The 23993-nt window shown below is 39.4% G+C and overlaps 1 protein-coding gene across 2 annotated transcripts in view; it reads left to right on the top strand.

The window, feature by feature from the left end:
• Positions 1–5721: 5721 nt before the first annotated feature.
• Positions 5722–23993, top strand: part of LOC139735360 (uncharacterized) — a 30329-nt gene continuing 12057 nt past the window's right edge. The window contains exons 1-3 of one of the 2 annotated variants that reach the window (XM_071646107.1): positions 5722–5944; positions 12021–12145; positions 13387–13456. In XM_071646107.1, coding sequence (XP_071502208.1) covers positions 5786–5944; positions 12021–12145; positions 13387–13456 — 354 coding nt within the window. In that variant the 5' untranslated portion in view covers positions 5722–5785. Of the gene's footprint in view, positions 5945–12020; positions 12146–13386; positions 13478–23993 lie in introns of both variants that reach the window. The other variant, XM_071646105.1, reaches the window with a different exon arrangement.

Raw genomic sequence — 23993 nt, 5'->3', positions numbered from 1 at the left:
GCAAATGGGAGACTATATCATCGCTTCTTTGGTGAAATCCTATTTCCATAACTCCATTATCATAAATTGAGACTGTTGGATCCTCCAACTCTGAAGTGATTTCAGTTTCAGTAAGTTTTATTTCTCCATAGAACAAAATAAGTATGTCAATATCAAACATAATTATTCTTATTCGCAAATCATGGACATATAAACAGGAGTTCTCAGTACTTAATCAGGTAAAATGATAATATATACATTTCACGAAGACAAGCCTTCAAGTATACAGGTGGAGGAGACCGTTGGACAACGGCCTCTAAGCGTCACGACTTGGACATTTCTTTTTTTTTTAACTGAAGGAACAGAACACATGCACATACATAGAATAAATAACATAACATTTTCAAGTATTTTGAATGTCATTTGACCGAAAGGGACAACACAAGATGGAGTAATAAAAAATGACAAAAAACAACAAACAAACCCCAAACCAACAACCGAGAATGATAGAGAAGAATAAGAGGGTAACCGAATAGCAAAAATACAGAGAAGAGAAGAGATTTGAAGCAATCAAAAGGACAAAACTCTTCCCTGTGGCACTGAGTCATGTTATAGGTGATGACATCATCACCTAATGTGCATACTGAATTTTTTAGTGTTTTTAATCAGTATCACTATCCCGTCGAAACGTATAATAGGAAACTGAAGTTCCATTTTTCTTCCGTAACATTTTTTCCTTCAAGTTTTGATGAAACCTTCAGCCATCCACATGCTTGATTTAGTGTATGATGCGCAACTCGCGACTGAATTGAACATGACTTGAACGATTCGAATATTTTGAGATGGAGATGTTACGAGAGTTTGAATATAAAATCGATTAGGAATTTATAAAACTTGTACATGTATACTATTATAAATAAAATGAAACAGAAAATGACCAGGCGACAAATTGAGTTGATTGGCCAGTGCACTTGTATGATAATTAATCCAAAGCGTTACTGTGTACATTGTAGGCCTGTAGTCGACTTTTGGAGGGTCCGCACGAATCCCCCAGCCCCCTCCCCCCCCCCCCCCCCCCCCAATCTCCTACCGGTTGTACGATACCGCGATCAGGAACCGTTCTCTGCTCCATGTTTGTTTGTCTGTCTGTCTGTCTGTCCTCCTATCAGGGCCCTGTTGCATAAAACCCTTACCGCTGGACTTACCGCTCCTTTCTAGCGGTAAATCTTCAAACTAGCGGTAAATTTTATAATCCTTGATGCTGATTGGCTGTGACGCCTAATTTTGACGGTAGTTACCATTCAAATTCAGTGGTAAGTTTTATGCAACGGGCCCCTGGTTTTTTTTTTTTTTTTTTTTTTTTCAAACATGAGCTACCAAAGCTCTCTTCGGCAAAGCGTTTGTAGTAAACCGTTTCAAGCGAGCCTCCAGGGGTGGTATTCTGAACATTGTTTTATCTCTGTTGTAACTTGTGTTGTAACTTGTGTTGTAAGTCTGTGAGTTACAACACCGCTAAAACAGTTGTAAATCGGTATTCTGAAAACTGTTTTAACGGTGTTGTAAGTCATGATAACCACGCCCATCGCAATAATCATATCCAATAGGAAATATTGTTACAAGTAGCATCTAAGACATTTCAACCAATAAGATTGCTCCCTTGGGCAAATGCGCCTTGCTAACCTCTGCGCGTTTTAACAAGCGCTCATTCTCTGGCGTGCGCACAAATAGGACAATGGCATGCGCAGGTAAAGAGAGCCAGTCAGCCAGAGATAAAATAAAGTAACAACAGAAGCTTGATCATTTTGCCTTCTTACCGGTTTTGACGTATAGTTGATGGTGCAGTAGGGGATTCGCAAACCTTTCTCAGATTGAGTCTTTTTGTTTGAAATTTTGTTTAAAAAATAAGAAGATATCTGGCGTTCATAAGAGGAACCCAAATTTCATGGTTTATGGGGAACTAGTCGCTTCTAAATTAAGTTAAGCCCTTGCAATGCCATGTTATTATTATGATTATTATCATTATTATTGTTGTTGTTGTTGTCACTATCTTCACAAGATATCTCTTGGAGATCAATATCATGTCAAGTTCCATCATGGAACCTTAGACTTCTAATACTTTTCTCAGGATTCGCGCCATCCCCAGCAATAAATATTTTTGAAACACCCAAAGGTACTGATAATGAATTCTTATTGTTGAAGATAGTGAAATCATATAAAAAAGATGTTTAATATTTTGAAAGATATTTTTGAAGTGAATAGTGCTTAAAACAAACTGCCGACGGTGCCGGTTATAACCTTTCTGTTCATGTGTTTGTGTTTTTATCTCTGTGCATAATTATGCAACGCGTATGTACTTGCAATGTTACTGTTACCAAATTTTGTATTGTGGAATGAGTTTACATTTTGTCAAACTGGTATATATCTTGCCTTTCTGTGCATACATTCTTTTTATTTTTTGTATATTTTTTTATTTTGAACTCGCATACCACAATATTGAGTTGATGAATTATCTCACTATCTAACTTAAGTTAAAACGAAAGTTACAACGGAGTTAAAACACCTTCCACCCTGTTTTATCTCAGAAGCATACATTTGCACGGGGCATGACTTACAACAGAAGATAAAACAGTTTTCAGAATACCGTGTAATCTAATGGGTTTTCAGGTTTGCGCCCACTGTTACGCGCGTGCGCATACCCTAAGACAATGGTATGCGCAGGCAAAGAGTGCGCAAGATAAAACACAAGTTACAACAGGGGTGGTATTCTGAACACCGTTTTATCTCTGTTGTAACTTGTGTTGTAACTTGTGTTGTAAGTCTGTGAGTTATAACACCGCTAAAACAGTTGTAAATCGGTATTCTGAAAACTGTTTTAACGGTGTTGTAAGTCATGATAACCACGCCCATCGCAATAATCATATCCAATAGGAAATATTGTTAGAAGTAGCATCTAAGACATTTCAACCAATAAGATTTCTCCCTTGGGCAAGTGCGCCTTGCTTAACTCTGCGCGTTTTAACAAGCGCTCATTCTCTGGCGTGCGCACAAATAGGACAATGGTATGCGCAGGTAAAGAGAGCCAGAGATAATAAAGTTACAACAGAAGCTTGATCATTATGCCTTCTTACCGGTTTTGACGTATAGTTGGTGCAGTAGGGGATTCACAAAGCTATCTCAGATTGAGTCTTTTTATTTGAAATTTTGTTTAAAAAATAAGAAGATATCTGGCGTTCATAAGAGGAACCCAAATTTCATGGTTTATGTGGAACTAGACGCTTCTAAATTAAGTTAAGCCCTTGCAATGCCATGTTATTATTATCATTAAATATCATTGTTGTTGTTGTTGTTATTGTCACTATCTTCACAAGATATCTCTTGGAGAGCATTATCGCGTAAAGTTCCATCATGGAACCTTAGACTTCTAATACTTTTCTTAGGATTCGCGCCATCCCAAGCAATAAATATTTTTGAAACACCCAAAGGTACTGATAATGAATTCTTTTTGGTGAAGATAGTGAAATCATATTAAAAAATATTTAATATTTTGAAAGATATTTTTGAAATAAATAGTGCTTAAAACAAGTTAGTGCCGACGGTGCCGGTAACCTTTCTATTCATGTGTTTGTGTTTTTATCTATGTGCATAATTATGCTACGCGTATGTACTTGCAATGTTACTGTTACCAAATTTTGTATTGTGGAATGAGTTTACGTTTTGTCAAACTGCTATATCATTTGCCTTTCTGTACATACATTGTTTTTATTTTTTGTATATCTTTTTTATTTTGAACTCGCATACCACAATATTGAGTTGATGAATAATCTCACTATCTAACATAAGTTAAAACGAAAGTTACAACGGAGTTATAATACCTTCCACCCTGTTTTATCTCAGAAGCATAAATTTGCACGGGGCATGACTTACAACAGAAGATAAAACAGTTTTCAGAATACCGTGTAATCTAATGGGTGTTCAGGTTTGCGCCCACTGTTACGCGCGTGCGCATACCCTAAGACAATGGTATGCGCAGGCAAAGAGTGCGCAAGATAAAACACTACTTACAACAGAAGTTACAACAGAAGTTACAACAGAGATAAAACGGTGTTCAGAATACCGATTTGTTACAACAGACTTACAACAGAGATAAAACGGTCTCAGAATACCACCCCAGAAGTTACAACAGAAGTTACAACAGAGATAAAACGGTGTTCAGAATACCGATTTGTTACAACAGACTTACAACAGAGATAAAACGGTCTCAGAATACCACCCGCAGTCTAGCTGAACACATGTAACTAGCGTTGTGCAATGGGTCGTGCATATTGCGCAACCCTTCACTGTACGTGACAAGTGGGATACTGTAACGTCCGTGTGATCATCGCAGCTAAAATTAGCACGCACGCACATGCACGCACCGGCCCGTCGAATACAGTACTACATGCACCTCCAGTCAGCCGCATCGCTCGCGCGCTCTACAGATTGGGTGATTTCAAGTTCGGTGCTAGTGCTAGTGCTAGTGCTAGCCCCCAAATAACAGCGTTAAATCGAGCTCCAACACCGACGGTCAGATTAACGAGGCGATACCGATCAAATTATCGATCACCAGCACTAGGTGTTGAAATCACAGCACCGCGAGCTCCGCGGGAATTGCGCGACGAAAAAAGTGATTGTGCGTGATTACAGTAAAATATTAAAAGATGTAGACAAAATTGCTTAGTTTTAGAGACATAGTGAGGAAGACAGATTAAAATGCCACAAATTTCATCCACTCCCCTAAATACAACTATCTTAAATTTGCTCCCAGGCTCGGATTTATAAAGCCATGTCGAGAGTGTTCGTGTACGTTACGTGGGCGACCACTGCATTAGCATAGACTTTGCACATAAAACGTGCATCTATTATGGACGTGAATATGAGTCTCGCACGGCAACGCTAACACCAGCACCGAACTTGAAATGACAAAAATGTTAATCCCTAGGGGCTAGTGTTAGTCAATGGCGAAAAAGCACGTAAATCGCTAACACAAACGGCGGAGCTCGGTTCAGCAGACGACATTCAACACCGAGCCCAGCACCAGCAAAACCAACCGGAAATACGTCATAATTTTGAGGTCAACTCCCAACACCGACGTGATTTCAAGTTCGGTTTTATTGCCGGTGCGCGATGCTAGTGCTGAGATAGCACTAGCACTAGCACTAGCACCGAACTTGAAATTGTAGCTGTGGTGTACGAGTACGTACGTGGTGGTGCGGTAATTGCGCTACATACGGCATGCGCATGTTCCTGCGTTTTAGGTGCTGGTAGCATGGTGAATGGTGCTGCCAGGAGGAAAACGAAAGGATTTTGATTCTCAAATTTAAGCTACGGGCACGGGTGGGTACTGGGTTGATAGCCTACAATACCACAATATATATACTGTCTTTTATTTCCCGGTTTCATGTTCCTGGTGTCAATCGATTTCTTACGGAAAGGGACGAAGATGTGAACGAATTGTTGTGTACAGCAGCAAGCACACACAGCTACGGGTTCATGACATACGGAGCGGAAGTGCAAGTGCAAGTGAGGATTGGTGAGATTCAACCGAACGTTGCAGTCGATGCGATTAATTACTGACTTGTCTTCACTTGGCTGAAAGAAAGTCTGGCAGTATTACAGCTGTACAGACCTCCAGACATTTTAATCAACGCAGTCCGGTATACATTCACAAAGACAAGTCAGGGTCAGTTTTCCACTGCCGAGCTCTGTCGTCCCGTCGTTCGTCCCAACCCGCACCCGTGTACCCCGAGCATTCCCATTCCTATTGACCATGGCAAAGAGCATAGCAGTCGTGGATTTTGAGGCGTATCGTATCGATGCCGAGCGCGGAGATGATAAGGCATTTCAAAAGTTGGTGGACGAAGTCAAGCACGCTCTCACCACTGTAGGTTTCATGTACCTCGTCAATCATGGAATTCCTACAGATAAGGTAAGACTACTAGTACTAGATCTACTGTCTACCAGCGCCAATCAACTTGCATGTCCAACTGCAACCACCACATGCACAGCCCAGTCTGGCAGTCAATCGACCAGCCTGCTGTAGGACACGTAGACTAGGGCCTATGGCTATGTTGTAATTTCTAACAGTTACAGTCACCGGTCATACACTGAACAGTCTATGGAACCCCTAGCCTGACCAGACACTGTGCTGCGCACAGGGTCTGACATGGACTACTGTTAGTGTTTCAACGTTGTAAACGACCGTCACTATTGACGGCAAAATCACATAAAATACCTTTTATTTTGTATGATTTTAAGAGTAATATAATTTGCAACACTTACCTACAGCGTATTTTCCTGATGGTTGAGTTGAATTCGGCGTTTTGTTGGTATCCAGACCTTATTGCTGAATTTTTCGGAGTAGATCGTGCAGTGCCAGTGGCATCTTTTCCTTCGAGAGCTTCACAAAAGCAACAAACTACCACGCATGCGCATTCAGAAGTGGTTGCTTTTTACGTACGCCCGTGCGCCCGTGCGTTTCATGTGTTACGTAAAGCTTGTAGTAGATCCGCGCGTGCTGCACCGGCAATGATTTGAACTTTTAGTCGGGGTCATCCGACTATCTCATCACTTCCGCCCCGACTACCTACGTTGTAGTATACGAGAGTGAATGCCATTCATATAACACGCAGATGAGGAGTGAAGCAGTAAGGACGTTTACAGACCTGATTTCAGCCATAGATTTCGGTAAGTTTTAGACGTAATTAAACAAAAAATCGCATACCGGTTATTGAATGATGGTCATAGATTACGATAATTCCTCATATTTTAGTTTTCCACGATTAATAAAGATATTCATGAAGGAAACAGTGAACGATAACAACGTCCGCGAAGGAATAGAGGTGTAGCGCTGTCGCTTCGCGACAGCGCTGCGTGTAGTTATGGAACCCCTAACGTTAAGTTAGAGATCTAACCACGTTAACTGATTAGCTACGGTTTGTAGAGTAATCTTCTTCTTCTTCTTCTTCTTCCGGGTGAAGTACTGACCTCTGGAAAGAGTATTTTCGTACTTTGTGCAGTGCTGAAACTAGTGTGCCACGCTGCATTGTTTGATGCTTTTTTTTGTTGTTGCAATCAGCCCAGTTTGCGCCAACGGCAGCCGGCAGGGTGCCTATTTCTGGCAGGGGCACTTTCATTCATCAGTAAAACAGCAGAGTCTCCAACTCTCCCGCTTTCGACTGGAGATCTCCCGCCGAAACTGGGCGAAAGCCCATTTTTGCAGAATCTCCCGCTTGAGATTCAATTTCTCCCGCTTGAGATGATATCTTACTTAATTTCATTGTATGTTGAAAAATAAGCCTTGTAGAAGTTTGAATGCACGAGAGAGCATCTACGTAGCTCTAGAACCCCAGACCGCAAGGGACTTAGCGCGCATCGATCAAGTTGGAGTCTCCAGTTTGCTAAGGCCAGGGTTTCAGGCGGGAGAATCTCCAGATCAGAAGGCCTAAAAATCATCTTATTGTTAAAATCAAACAAAATGAAAGACATTTTAACCCGTTCCTTACGGGAACCTGGTTTACCAGGTTCCCGTGGGAGCAACTGATATACGGGAACCTGGTTTACCAGATTCCCAAAATGAATACAAGGGTGCCTGCTTCAGTGGCCTAAATTCATGTTTCTTTGTGTTAAATTGCTCAGAAAAGTGGGTTTGATAAAAAGATCAGAGTTTATTCTATCAGGATTTGTTCTCCTGCTGTTTAAAAAAAGGGGGTATTACAGTATTGTGTACCTTTTCCTGATTTAGTTTTTTTGCTTGTTTTGCTGTAAACTCGTACGAACATGTACATAATGATCAAGGCTGAGATCAGTTAGAAATGCGGGTTTGCTGACCCCAGTCACCTCATTCAGGTACTTGGTTTTGTGTAGAACAAAAGATTCTGAGAGCTCATCAGCGCACGCTCTATTCATACCTCGCACCCGATCGATATTTCCATTGTTCACGGGCACATGTAGTTGACCTTAGAAAGGGGGACACAATGAACCGCTTGACTGCCTTCACACAGCTGGATTACCAACCTGTGTGCCTCTCTGTCGACGGGCGAAAAGAATCTCGTTTGGGGGCATTAAAGGCACTCGGAGAATTGCGGAAGGAATGGGTTAATATGATTTTGCCGTCAAAAGCGACGGTCGTATACAACGTAAAACACTACACTTGTACAACGTAGATGTCAGACTGCCGCACAGCGGTCTGGCCAGGCTAGGCCTAGTGGGACCCCCTTCTTTTATTAATAGTTACCACTTTGTTTTTCTTTGCTTTTAGATCTCAGCCATTTCAAAATCAATTTTCATGAAATAAACTTTGAATTGCTCATTGAGATTACGTCTTAGAACTGTATGCTTTGTAAGCTCTTTGATACTTACATGTATATCTTGCAAAAAGTTAAAATCTAAAACCTCCATCTCAACCAAAAATACTGTATACCATCCCTTTAAAGACCTATACTGTTTACAGGGTGTAGGTCTTTACTGAATGAACCAAACAACAACAGCAAAACAAAATAAAAACTACACATACAATTGTAGAGAAGCATGCGAGTCTGAAAGCGCAGTCGCTACTTTCCACCAGTGATCTTGTTCTTCCATAGAGATCAGTGATTTCCACCCATACATACACTGTCCAGGTACTGTATGTATGTATGCTGAAAATTGCCAAAATTTCCCAGTATAGAAGCTTTTTGTTATGTCATCAACCCTCAGCTGTGTAGCGTGCCTCACCCTAGGAGAAACTAGAGCACACACTTTAGTGCGTGTATGAAAGCCTAAAAAATGCACAGCTTAAACTCCCAAGTTCATTGACCCTGTCTGCCAAAATATCAAAAATCCTTCATAAAATCCATGGAAATTTCCTGATCACTACCAAGATTTAATCATCTGTTCCTTGTGTCATTCTCAACCTTTCCCACAAGTTTCCTCCAAATCTGATCACAATATTTTGAGTTATTTTGCACATGTACAAACCAACAAACCAACCAACCAACAAACAAACGATAATGAAAACATAATCGCCTCCCTTGGCGGAGATAATTAATGATATTAGATCATGCAAAGTTTTGAAAGATAAAAGTACATTGTACTTGTATGGCCTATTGTGTGTAGTGCCTGTCAGAAACCAGCTGTCAAAAATCCAACTGTTGCATTATTCTGTCAATCCCTATCACTGCTGACAGTGACTTTCCTCAGTGAATGTCAACGATCGTCAGAAGGTGGGGACTACATGTACACCTGTAGGCCCTACGGTTATGCTTCGGCCTTATGGATTACTCTGCAACAAGAAGTCTCCTTGGAAACAATGCAGTGTCATTCTTCTGACTCATGACAAGTTATACCTTTTGACGTCGGGGAATGGGGATGACTGCTACAGAATTTTTGTTGTGTGTGTGTGAGAGATAAACATATTGTTTGTTGTTGTTGTTTTTTTTTTTAAAGAACCCAGCACAATGACCAGAGGTGGGCAAGTACACAAACATCATAAAAAACTTTTCACTCTCTGTACACTCTTTCCTCTAGTGATCAAACAGCACCTCGGTGAATATGATGACTAATGTGATGTAACACATTTTCGAGTCACTGGTGGCCCATAAAATTTGCAATCGGATGTGGTAGAATGTGAAGCATGTCCACTCCTCTTGATTGCAGCTACCGTATTCAATATACTCCATCAGTACTGCGTCTTCACAAGCAAATGGCAGAATCATAATGCAGTCTTACATCCAAGCGAGTATCTAACATTTTGTGGACCAAAATGTGTCAAATTTGCTTGGGATACTTTAATATCAGTATGTTTCAGACAACTTTTGTGAATTTGGAAGATAGATAGTGGACTCATCTTTGCTTTTACAATATAGTACAATAACATGCCCTTGGTCAGGACAGTATGTTTCATACAATTTTGTAGTACTGATGAAGCCAGTTGTGTACTGTACAGTGGACACTTTGATGTACAAATTGATATCAAAGTCAAATCAGTATATTCTTCTGAATACATGTACAATGTACTTGTGATCTGATGTGGTTCCATTACAAGTGCATCAAGTGCTCAGCAGCATTACTACAAGTAGTTACATGTAATAGTACATGTACCATGTACAATGTACTGTACGTATCACATTTGTACATAATACAGTACACACTACCCCCCTCCCCCACCATAGTATAATGTGTAAATTGAGTGCAGCTACATTCAGAAAAAATGTTTTATGTAGAGGATATATGAGTTATGATATATTTTACATTACAATCTGTAGTTAATACCTAAGTACAATTGCAACTACAAGTGTACAAGGTGTACATGCTGTTTTTGACAAAGATTGTGAATTCATCTTTTACGTGAATAATGTCCACACTCACTCACCAAGCCATTGTGTAAAAAGATCATACCTTGCCAAACACTTCCTTCCTTTACAATTTTTGCAAGTCATTGCCAAATATTAGTTTGCCATTATGAATGGACAATGTACGGTACATGTACTGTATCTATGTGATCTTTTTCCACTGATTAGAGCATTCTATTTGTTTTGAGTGCAGCTGCAGCATCAGCAAGAAAGTAAATTTATTTGACTATGGATGCAGCTATTTGTAAAATGAATGAAGCCTTTATTGCAGAGGCACCATCGAATGAGTCTGTTTTTTGGTGAGATGAAGCTCACAGCATTTTTAATACTTGTGTACGTAATGGTATTGGTATCACAAAACATAATCAGGCTATGAACTTACTGCGTTCTAACTGGTTTCCATATTCATCAGTCTTACACTGTGAATGGTTTTTGCAGGTTATATTCAAAAGTACTGTAGGGTGCTTCAATGTGCACTGTACTGTACAACAGCTACATGTATCTTTCCTTTTCTCCATGTACCTACAATTGTTATAAAAGGGCCAGTGGGTCTTAGACCCAGTTTACAACAACGTAATTGCTGTACTGAGGCTGGACCACCTCTTGTTGATATACACTTGTACATGTAAACGCAAGTAGACCCCCAAATGTGTGGCCAAACCCGGCCACTCAGCTATACCAGGGCTCGACACTAACGGTGGCCCGGTGGCCCGGGGCCACCAAAAATGAAAGTCGGGCCGCCAAATTTCAGAAAAGGGCAAATTTGGTGGCCCACCTCGGGCCACCAAAATTTTTTGAAAAGTGTGTCAATAAATTCGTAACTTTTTGCGCCGGAAATGCATAAATGCATGCAGTGAGTGTGTGACTTATCAAAAAAAAAATTGACTTTTATCGATTTTTTTTTTTCGGGCCACCAAAAATTTGAAATTGATGATTTTGGTGGGCCACCGAAAAATAAAGTTAGTGTCGAGCCCTGGCTATACCATATAGTGATCGCCGAAAAACAACAACAACAAATGTTTTCATGTACTGTATGTACATGTGGAGTGCCACTGCAATGAAAAAAGGAACATACAACGTACTATTCATAAGGAAACTTCACTCAGGTGCGACTTGGCAAGGCAGTGTTAATGCACAAAAATGTGGGGCCGACTACCCTGCTGTAACATACATTACTGTAGGTTGACTGTGGGCGGTCTGAATGGGGTCTGAAATGGGGTCTGAAACTCTGGGACAGACTCGTAGTCATTGGAATAAAAAAATTTACTTGCCATTCCGACTGAAGGAATGACTTGACCATGAAGAATCATGCTCACTTACTGTATTTCTTTGCCATATGTTCATGTTGCACTGATGACTAACAAGCAAACACAAACTTGCTACACACATCTAATGTACAAGTGTACACAATTGTATTTTGTTCAGTAGGTATTCTGTCATGATGCTTGGGTAGTGTCTCTTTAAAAGTCAGTGACTTCTGTACATCATGAGCAACAGATGAAGTAGATATATTCTGCACTCTTATACCCACCCAACTGCAACTACTAGAGTGTCTACAATTGCAGGGGATGAGTGATATTGGGGTCTTTGTGCTGTGTTATTGTAAGGCTTTGACTCCTTGATGTGATACTTCTGTATTAAATCAATTTAGTTATTTTTTCTCTTCTTCAATAGATCGAAGATGCCTTCAAATATTCAAAGAAGTTCTTCGAGCTGCCGGAAGAAACCAAACTGAACTACATTGGTCCCCAGGATAACAAGTACTCGATCCATGGCTTCGAAGAAACAGAAAAAGAGAGGTAGGTATCTTGTGGTACATATAATGCTTGACAGCAAGCAGACTATTAATAGCTGTACACATTTTTGTACTGTGGTATAATACAGAGCTTTAGATGTGCAACATGGACGCTTAGGACAGCCATTGCATTGGTCATTCTCTTTCCCTGTGTCTTGTTGCAGAATAGCTTTAGATTACCCGAGGATGCAACTTTCAAAGTAAAATGGAGCCCCCATAGGATCATTGCATCAAGTAGTGTCGCTCTCTTCAGTGTGAATTTGAGTGGATGCAAACATAGCCCAGAGCAGACCATGCAAACTCAGACGATGTGTCCGTTAGGTCATTAAAGCAACTTTTATCATGCTCTAAACAGGTTGTTGTTTTTTCCTTTGAAAGTCCGCGTCACGAAAATCTAAAGCTCCCCTCCCTGATGGCTAATGTGTCGGTAAAATCAGGTTGATTTTAGTCTCAAGTCTTTCTGAAAACTCTTATCGGTGGTTTGTATGAGACAGTGTTTTATACAATGTACTATAGCAAAAGAAATTTTGTAATTGAAAGAACAAGCAGCAACATGAGGAGAGAAAAATAAAAAACATCTGACACTTTGACTTTCGAAGCATGACCTGATGTTTTCTCCTCTTTTCTTTTCTTTTTAAAGGCATTCAACTCTGTCAGGATGTCAGGGATAATCTGCACCATGAAAAAAAATGTAACATGTGACCTTTGAACATCCTAATCAATATCTGTTTTAAAGATTTACCAGTACAAACCAATGTATATGTCAGAAGCTCTCAGTTCATATTGTGACGTGTGTATAAAAGATATGCAAATTATTTTCTCAGTGGCATTAACCCATTGAGGACGAGCTTATTTTGCTAGATATAACATGCATTTCGCTTCGGCACCTGCCCAGTATACTCGTGACTAATCTTTAACAGGTTAAGCATTGCATCATTGTCAGCATATTATTAACAGTCAGGTCATTATTCAATGGTGAAATGCTGATAGATTGCCAAATTCCTTCATTTGTCTCACCATATTTTTCTTGTTTCATGTCTCAAGGTAGACCTGCCCCAGAGAAGGAATTGTGCTTTGATGCCAACTCTTGATAAATGTGACAGATGATTGAAGTTTTGATCAAATTCTCACATGCACAATAAAAGATGTGGCGGTAGATTGAAAGTTCTTCCCCCTCAGGGAGTTCCTTTCCTTGGGATCTCCTGGACTCACATTTGCTCTCTTTGTGATATCTCCTCTTCTCAGGTGCTGCTTAGAGAGACCACACGATCTCAAGCAGTGCTTCAACTACACGGTGAAAGCAGTCACAGAGGATGTACGTCAAACTCCTCGCTGTGTGAGGATTAACTGTTCCTTCTCCTCTCCTGTTCTCAAGCCATCCTGATCATTGCACTCCTCTTTAACTTCCTTGCACCTGGATTTTTCTCTCATTGTTAACCTCCACACATAGGAGGAAGAAAACTTGTTAGATTTTTCTCTATTTTGCATAGATTTAGACTGCTCACATACATTGTACGTTGTATATGTAGAAGAGTGTATTACAGGGGCAATATTATCATGAGACAGGCAAAGTAGTACCCCTTTCAGGGGCCAGGCCTTAGCCTGGTCGTAAAATTTTGAGGTTATGAATGGGTCGGGAATGGGTCGGAAAATGGGATATGAATGGGTCACTGCTGTAAGCTAGGCCTGGCGCTGATCGTAGAATTTATGAACGATAGCAGCACCAGGCTTGGGCCAAAATTCCTTGCTCGGTCAAAGGACACAATTACCTGGCCATGCCTCTGCTGGAGCACGCGTTCAGTTACCATGGTAGTTATCCCTTACGTGGCTGAGTTCATGAATGGGTCATTGTAAAAGTACATGTAGCGCATCCTTGCTATAGTTACTGAATGCGATTTTTATTTCTTGGCGCAGGCCAATATACAGGTACATGTAGCTAGGGCCAGGAGCTGGCCAAAAATGCATGAGTTACTGAAAGGGGTATAACGCTCACATTTTAAACACATGCAGTCCACGCATACGTGCATACACATATTAAAGCAGGTGCAGACAGTTTGATGATTTTTTTGTTGTTGAAAGGGGCAGCCAAGGGCAGTCAGGGTCTCAAAGGGGTAGTTGTTTAATCTTGAAAGTTATATTCATTCTGCTTGCTGCTTCCATTTTTATGCCTCCGCCACGAAGTGGTGCCGGAGGCATTATGTTTTCGGGTTGTCCGTCCGTCCGTACGTCCGCTTTCGTTTACGTGATAACTTGAGTAATATTTACTGGAATTTTACCAAACTTGGTCCAAGCATGAAGTAAGTGCGCATGCGTAATTTACCTCTTTTCAACACGGCAGCTGAGTGGAAGCGCGCGCTATTCTGTTCGTTTTCACTGCAGTGCAGTATACAGTATACACGTATTTTGATCACAGCCAGCTGGTTGGAATGTTGAGCAGGGCTTTTTATCAGTACAATGCACACATAAATTTGTGCTTCTCGCGACTGTTTACTTACGGTAAAACTATAGAGCTTGCTATATTAGATCACATACGTAGTAGGTGTGTAAAACTTCATCTACAGCAGCATTCAGGAGGATCATGAAATTTTGCCGATATGACGAAAGTGAGAAGTAGGACTTGGAAGTTAGGACTGGTATTTTATCAGGCGACAGCAAGAACTCACACTTGTTACGTACTCCTGTATTCCACAAACAATGTATATCGAGAGCAGTACGGGCACTCCCACAATCTGAATCAACGCATTTTCTGGGAGAACATAATTTTGTTAACTCGTCATGGGGTGATGATACGTGGTTGGAGAAATGTCGCGATTTTTCCAAGCAAGTGTAAATGGGCCTGCTGATGGGGCAATTATTTGATTAGATTTTGGGTGAAATCGGCTAAAGGTCAAAGGTCTAAGGTCAGGGTCAAATCATGAAATTGTATCCGTTTACGCGATAACTCAAGACTGGATGGAGTAAATTTCACCAAACTTTCTTGGAGGATGATGTATAATGGGACAATTACTTGATTAGTTTTTCAGTGAAATCAGACAGAGGTCAAAGGTCAAAGATCAAGGTCAAATCCTAAAATTTATCTGTTTACGTGATAACTCAAAACTGGATGAAGCAGCTTTCACCAAACTTGGTCCAAGGATGATGTATGATGGGACAATTAGTTGATATGATTTTAGTGACATTGGCAAGAGGTCAAAGGTCAAAAGGTCAAGGTCAAATGCTACAAATGTTGCAATTTCCCCCATATCTATGCAATGCCCAAAGGTATTTTCTTGAAACTTGGTGTGGACATGTACTACTGCGTAAAGATTCTCCAGAGAGTTTCATGTCATAAGGTCAAAGGTCAAAAGGTCAAAGGTGAGGTGAAAATGTTGCAATATCACTTTTCTCGCAAATGGTTCAATGTATCTTTGTGGAACTTGGTACATACGCATGTACTGACTGGCAGGGATTATCTAGGGAATTTAGGGGTCATGGGTCAATAGTCAGGGGGTCAAAGGTCAAGGTCAACTCCTCAAAATTTTACTATTTCCCTCATATACTAGTATATGCAATGCTTGCATTATTAGCTTCAAAACTTATTACATGCATTACCTAATGGAGATTCTCTTGAAAATTTCCAGCCGGAAGGTCAAAGGTCAAAGGTTAAGGGTCAAAGGCCAGGTTTCAATGCCCCCCCCCCCCCCAAAAAAAAAAAAAAAAAAAAAAAAAATCCATTTTGTACTGTCATTACACTCTATTTTCATACCTTGGAAATTACTCAATGCATAAACTTATAAAAAGGTCTGTCAGAATTCAAGTAAAAGTTCTCAATTCCCCAAATATGTGTACCTGCACTCTTAGAAAATTAAAGCAAACCCAGTTCAAGACAGTTCTGACAAACCTGTCATTTCAATATTTTGCCAGTTATGTGAAACTGTCATGGATCACACATTGTGAAGACATTGTACTCTACGCCTATTGGGAGAATCATGCATTATGGCGGAGGCATCAGTCGCCATAGCGACATTTCTAGTTTTTTTTCTTTTTTGCTTCATAATGGTGGTTAAGGAATCATACCATTGTTGTGTGCTATATTGTATGGCATCTCCTTCAGTCTGTCTCATACACTTTACAGGTACAATGTGTACAGTACCAAAAGCAGAACGGTGCTCACCATAATTGCTTGAATACCATCAAGGAATTCCATATACCATACTCTTAAAGATGTTATTTTTATTGTGTAATCAGAATCACAACACTCTTTCAATAGTTGAGATACACGTGTATATTTTAGCTGAAACACTTCCATTTTCCTTCATTAATACCTAAAAATGACACTACATACAGAAGAAGTACTTACCAGCGTTTTAACTTCGTCACCAGACAATATTTTTCTAACCAGTCCTTAATACATTCTGCAGATTGCACAACCTATAACATAGTGATTTATAATGACATACAGGTAAGGGGCCAAAAGTTGGAAACAGCTGCACCGAGAAAATTGAGTTGGAAATTGGATTGTCAAAAGTAGTCAAAATCAGCGATTTTTTTTTCAGCATGATTACCGGTATGTTGTCCAAGATTTTTGCACCATCTGTCAGCATTTCTTGACAAAATGATTGAAGAAAAGACAACAGAATATTGTGCTTTTCTATAAATGGCATGTTTTTGTGGGTTTCAGAAAATTATAATGAGTCTGAAATGTCAGATTACCACCCTATTAGACTCTGCCCCAAGTTACATGGGGACCATTCTGATTGGTCACTTGGCTGGTACATGTATGCGCTCTCAAAAAGCGGAAAGCTCGCACAATGCCCTATAGGTTGCATGAGAGCACATGTGCCTTGAGTGAGCTGGTTTTTGTTGCGATTATCAATTGTCCGGCATGCATCATGCATAAACTTGATACATTATCAGCTTCATCTTCAAAACCCCATCGTGTAGTTTCATAAAGATTGGCAGGTAGCATAGCTATAATAGTAGACGAATGGATTCTTAATTTGTTCAGATGTGCAGCTTTTCTGTGTGTGTGTGTGCTTCATTCTGCACTATGGCTACTGTATGGGAGTTCATGAAAGAAGCTTGTTGAAAAAAGGTGCCACTATATGATTTTTCATTTTCTCACTCTCCAAACAGGAATGGAGATTTTTGCCAAAAGGGAAAGAGAATGATAGATATGTTCTGCCGAGGGCTCCTTAGCTTTCTTCAAAGGCCTTCAACTGTTGTTACAGTACAAGTTGTAGTAGCCACAATTGTTTTGAATGGATGATCATGTGTGTGCCACACTGTAGCTAAGCAACACAGCAAACAAAATGAAAATAGCGAATATTGTTGCCAACACCATAACTAATGAATACTTTGATTGCCTGCCAATCACTTCTTTTCAATATTTTGTAATTTGTGAATTTATAAGTGGAAGTTTCTATGTGAGAGATTTTTCATGCTCAACCGAGTAAAATGAATTTCACTTTTTTAATTCTGTGGGGTCCAAGAGATAAAAGATATTTATGTATAACAAGCAAAAAATATTTGCTTGCTTTTATTATTTGTGCCAATTTAATGTGGCATGAAATGCCCGAGAATTGCCACCTTCAGAGTAATTCAAATAATTTTGCAATCTCTTTATTGTGATATATCAGAGACATGAAAATGTAAGGGAGGATGTGGTTGGTAGCAGTAACACGAACCAAGACTCTTTTCATCTCCCACTACCTTCCTTTACCTGTCACCTCTCAGCTAAACCCCCTTCCTTTCTCCCAAGCTGTAAATAGATAGGTCCCTCTACTGACAAAAAATGATGGTGGTGGGGGGGGGGGGGGGGGGGGGGGGGGCAGCTAATGATGCATTACGGCATTTGTCAGCTAAATTCAGCACCCTGTTGAACCGGGAGGTGGATGAGCTCACCCAACTCCCGTTGTGAACAAGGTGTACACCAACAACAATGAATTGAGACTGTCTCTTTTGGTATAGACTACCAGAAGTGTGACAATGCGAATATATACAGTGATGATTGAGTGACAGTAATTAGAAAAACAAGTAAAAGAAAGAAGGAGAGAATCAGAGGGCGCATTCTACGGTACATGGAACAACAACTGATACAAACGATATTGTAGTGGGAGGGTTTTTTTTATGAAGATGTGGGCGATTTATTAACAGAGCTCAACTACACCATATCAGCATTCCCTGATAACCACCTGCTTATCCGTAAAAAGCTTCGTCCTCAACTCTGTCTCATTCTTTACAATATCAGAAAAGTATTTCTCCAATAAAATACACTATTAAAAAGCTTCTTGTACTTTCCTGCGCTAAATTTCTGAATTTGGCATTCCACGCCACAATCTAATGATCAGAAACCATTCTGACAACATATTACACAATAGATTTCTGAAATTGACATTCCACACCACAGTCCAATGCTCAGAAGCCATTTTGAAAACATTTATGAATAAATTAGATAATTACCTCGCTTGACAAATTTCTGAAATCTATGTACATTCCACGAAGCCATCCTGAAAACATAAATCAGACAATTGCTTCACATGACAATGACACAAGGATCACTGCGTACATTGTAGACATAATGGCAGAATACAAAATGAGCATGGTAGTTTGACAGGCGATGATTTCACATAAACAGCCATTCACTTTTCTGCGAGACCAGCACTTCCGAGATTGCCATCCTAATGTATCAGTTTTTAGCATTCAAAGGAAAACACATAGGATAAGCTGGTAATGTAATGACAGAGCTTCTTTACAAATTTCTGTGCACTCAAAAAGCTTGTATTTTTATAGAGAAGTGTAAAGGAAATTGTGTACATTTCTGTTTGTTAAGTACAAATGTAGATGCCTGTTGATTATTATAGACATTCTGTCATACACAAATTTGCTCCAAACAGTTTCAATAATTTTGTGCCATTCAATACAACATTCTGATAGGCAAATTTGTAAAACATCAATATAAGCTGTGCATATTTACTTCCGTTATTTCCCATAGTGTGTTTTTCTCCCTCCATCTATTTCGGGGAACTGTGTTTTAGAATAATAACAACAGTAGATATTTTGTAGAGGTACAGGGCATTTTAATCAAGATATGTACTTGTGTATTTTATTGACATTGCAGACTGTTACATAGCCAGCAGTACACCCAACTCTTGGCTATTTTTGTTATAGCAGGTCATATTTGCTGTTTGGCAGCAGGACGTCTGTTTGTAATAATACACAATAGGGAACTTTATACATTGGGCAAGTGGTCATATTGAGCAGTACTGTCGGCTTCTGCTCACACTAGAATGGTGCAATGAAAACACAAAGATATATCTCTGCTTTTTTCTCGCCATTCACAGGGTCATAGACATGGTGACTTGACATATGTACAGGAGACTGGGCTTTGTGTGGGGTGATTCATTGCACCTCTCAAACTGGCCTCTTTGCAAGACCCTTGCTTTTAAAGAGGTGAAAGACTTGTTTCCCTAACCCTTACAAATTAGCAGGGGCTAGTGCAGTAGTAAAGTATTAAATGGTAGCCGTTGAAGTAGTACAGGAAATTTAAGGTTATCACTCTATCAACATTGGCCAAAATTAATGTCTGTCTCTTGTAGAATATATTATGACTTTCTTGTTAGGCATGTGTTGAATTTCTTTTAATTTCATTTATTTCTTTTCTTCATCTAGTTTACAGGTGTGTATTATCTTTTTTATTCCTTTTTTTTTGGGGGGGGGGGCGAGGACAACTACTGTAGCTCCATTGACTGTGACACTGTTCATCTTACAAGCCCCACACCCACACTCATATTTCATGGAGTATAGAATTGTATGAATTGTAATGATTGTTCAAGGGTAACAATGAAATTATACTAACAGAGCTCTATACCAAGGGTATGTGGTCTTTGTGTCACATACATGTTTATTCGGGTTCATTGGACCTGAAATTCTTCATTCTCATGGACAGTATAAAAGAAAACTGGAAAGAGAGTTGTAATGTCATAGGCCGCTGACAGCATTCCATTAGGTCTACTTTATAACAGTTTAGCACTATTTCTGGTTGCCCTAGGGTTCTGTTAAATAATGAGCACTCTTCTAGAAAGGAAAGCTTGCTTTTTTTTTAGTGGCCTGATTGGGCCATGAAAACACTTTTTTTCTGAAAAAAAGTGGTGGTTTGATGTCTGTTTCTGGTGGTCCTGGGCTATGTTGAACCGTGTGAAAAGCATATTATATCATAGGAGTGCTCACAATTGCTCCCAGAGTGTACCGTACTGTACCATACAAAGCCAAAAGTGAACCACTTCCTAGCATGTTCTTAAAGCATACCATACTGTGCTACATACCATGCCAGAGATTGTTTGAACACAAAGTGGTCCTAAACATACAATGTACCAAAAGCTTACGTTTCCAGATGTTGGCATGAGGAGAATGCGCTTCGCACTACATCATTATGCAAAGAGTGGATTCTTTATGTTCAACACATCTTTATGTAGCGTGCAAAGTTGTAGGTGCGCAAGGTGAATGTGTTGGTTGCTACAAAACGTGTGACCAGAGTCGACCTCGCGTAATGTGTTTGAAAGATGAAACTGGTGAATGCCTCCACCTCCATGTAACCATGCTCAAAGTATCCTCATTTGATTAACCTTTCTTTAATACTGTGCTTTGTTCATCGACTGGCACACACATCATAGTGGGTTTTTTTTTTCACTAATTGACACAAGTGTTTTGAACAGAATTGTCAATGAATAGGGATAACCTATAATCCGTTTTTTTTTTTCAATTTTTTTTTTTTTTTCAATTCAATTCGTTTATTCATCTCATTTTCGGATAAAACAATACAACAGTATTGGATTTTACAATACACAAAAGGATAATCAATCATTTACATATAACAGTGAAAATGAAAAAAGAGAACTTGAGAAAAGCCAAAAAGGCCTTGTGAAGTAAGTTCCCTTACGATTATGCACAGAATAATTGATTTTTAAGGTACAAAGTGTAGACATGGACGGAAAACCAACAAATACAACAAAACATAACATAACAAAACAAAACAAAAACATAAGACAAATGATATGATAAATTGACTATGACTATGTGTGATTTGCTAGAAGGTATATTTTCAAAAATTTCTTAAAAGAGGACAGGCTATTGCGTGAACAAATATCTCTAGGAATCGAATACCAGATTAACGGAAATTGGTGACGTACAGAGTTTGAAACCAGATTTGTTTTTACTACCCACATATGAAATCTATTGCAATTTCGTGTATTGTATTTATGAATTTCATTATTAGTTGAAAACATACATGAAATATTATGAGGTAACATATCTTTGAAATAATAAAATCCCAAAACAGCGGTATTATAAGTATACAAATCAAATATATTCAAAGTATTAAATTTACGAAAAAGAGGAGCCGAATGAGCAAAATAATGACTACCAGAGCATATTCGTAATGCTTTTTTCTGCAATTTATGTAAAACTTCTATCTTGGTTTTATTATATTTGCCCCATACAGATACACAATAATTAAGTTAATCCCCATTGTGTCAGCATGGCCTTCCTGTAGGTCGACTGAGATATTTAAAGCTATACCCGAGTTTGCTTGCTAGCTTCATTTCTATTGATATTAAGTTTGGCCGGATTTTTTACGAAATGCTGTTCATGAAAAAGCTTCGCAAGTTATTGTAAAGCTAATTGTCTGGACACATTAAAGGGTCAAACAGTCTTTGGCATCCACTGCAGGTATCATTTTAAGTCTCATACAGTGTGATATAAAGTGTCATTGCCAGGAGGTATATGCTCTGATAGGAGAAACAGTCTGCAACGAATAATGAGACAGATCTTCAAACTAATGAATTCTTGTGTGATGTCATTTTTTGTTGCAATTAATCAACAAATTGCCGCTCATTGATTTAAAAAAAACAACACAACAAAACACAGATCATTCAGCGGTTTAGTGGAAGCCCTGATTAAAAAATCATGAGCATACGTCTACACTGCACATACTCCGGTTGGATTCAAACCAATGATCTCCTGATTAACGGACTGGCGTCGTATCCCCTTAACCAGGGGTGGATCCAGGAATTCCGTAAAGAGAGGGCGCCTTTACAAAATTAAAGGGGGGTGCATGCCCCCCTCTATTTTTTTTTTTTTAATTTCTTTTGTTGTAAACAAAAAATAAAGGGAGGCGCGTGCCCAGTGCGCCCTACCTGGATCTGCCACTGTAGACTAACTAACTTCCGCCAAAGAGCCAGTGTTCATTCTAATCCTTATACTGTAGCATGCAGAGGATAATGCATATTTATGTAGCTGGTTGAATTCTTGTATCATTGATAAATCTTCTTGTACAGAGCCCTATGCAATCAACATTCACTTTTTTGAGGAGTGTTGTCTACTTTTATTTTCTACTTTTCCCAAACATCATAACACATTAGTACTCACTAGTACTCTGAACTCATCATCCTAGCAACATATTTTGTATAATCCAAGCATGCTAATGAGTCTTTCATGAAGTTAATTGTAGTCTTTATTTCATGCATAAACCTCCCTCAGAAAAGCATTACCTAGCATGTGGATTTTCAAATCTAATCAATATTCATACGATTATTATACATGTATTATCACCTTTTGAAGTACAATTCAGTTGTATTAACTGTCGAGCCATTAATGTACTGTGTACCTTTTAAGTCACTCCTTGTGCACTCCATATTCAAGTAAACTTTAAATAAAAGGAAAAGAACATTTAACTATAACAAATGGAGTGATAGAAGTTTCATAAAGATCGAATGCAAAATCAGAAATACAATTCACATGTTTTCTTGAAACAGTGGTATCGGTCAGAACATATACTACTCAAATGAGAAGAGGTGATTATAATCACTATACAACAGAGTTACCAATTATTACCAGAAATTTGTACGGTTATATTAGAAATGGAATACAAAGTCTGAAAGAGCATCCAAAATGTAAGAATTCAAGAGGGGGCTAGACATTAATTGACAAAAGATCAAAGCATGATCTAGCTGGGGTCACTGTCATAAAAGTCTAATGAGAGACTTTTAGACACACTTGTGAGAGACTTCATGAAATGGATTTACTTCTCTTCATAGCTACATACAGGGGCCGCGGAAGCGGGGGGGCTGCAGCCCCCCCCCCCCCCCACACTTTTGGATCGTGAAAAAAAAAAAAGGAAGAAAGAAAGGGGAAAAATCGGGGGAAAATCACACCACCCGAATATCTCACAAAAGGTGTTCTTCAGATTGCTATATCTTGATTTAAAAAAATGCAAAAGCTCCGTCGAGTGGGAGGGGGCATCCCCCTCCCACAACCTCCCCCTTTACCTCTACCTCATTAGACTTTGTACATACACATAGATGATGCACACGCGGAATAAGAGCTGAATGCCGTGATTTTGCTATTAACACCTTCTTGAAAAAAAGTCCAGATTATTATGGGGGGGGGGGTGGGGGAGCTAGAAAAAAATCCTAGTATTGCACCAAAAGTTTGCACCAGATCGCTGAATTTCAGGTCTGAAAATGTAAAATCACCTTCGTGTGGGAGGAGAAATATCCCTTTTGTATCATCATTTACACCCTCGTGAGCATGCCTTTTCTGTTTGATTGCTTAACAGACAACGTTCATGAAATTAATTGTAACAATAGATTAATACAAGAAGTTTATTTAAATGCTACCACTTTATAGACAAATTGTTCAATGATAATCCACATCAAAATATCCTGCTACCTTAAACAAGTGGGGCCGTTGCAAGTCGATAAAAGACAGAAAAACATGTATCATATTGCACCATATGCAACATAAAAATGCAAAAAGTTCTCACCGTGAGAGGGGGAACACCCCCCTCCCACACCCTCCCCCCCCCCCCCCCCCCC

This window comes from Diadema antillarum, unplaced genomic scaffold (genome assembly GCF_040938485.1).
Source record: "Diadema antillarum isolate AM-2024a unplaced genomic scaffold, OU_Dant_1.0 seq00000570_RagTag, whole genome shotgun sequence".
NCBI lineage: Eukaryota > Metazoa > Echinodermata > Echinoidea > Diadematoida > Diadematidae > Diadema > Diadema antillarum.
The sequence above is the reverse complement of the archived record's forward strand: the minus strand, read 5'-3'. Positions and strand labels throughout refer to the sequence as shown.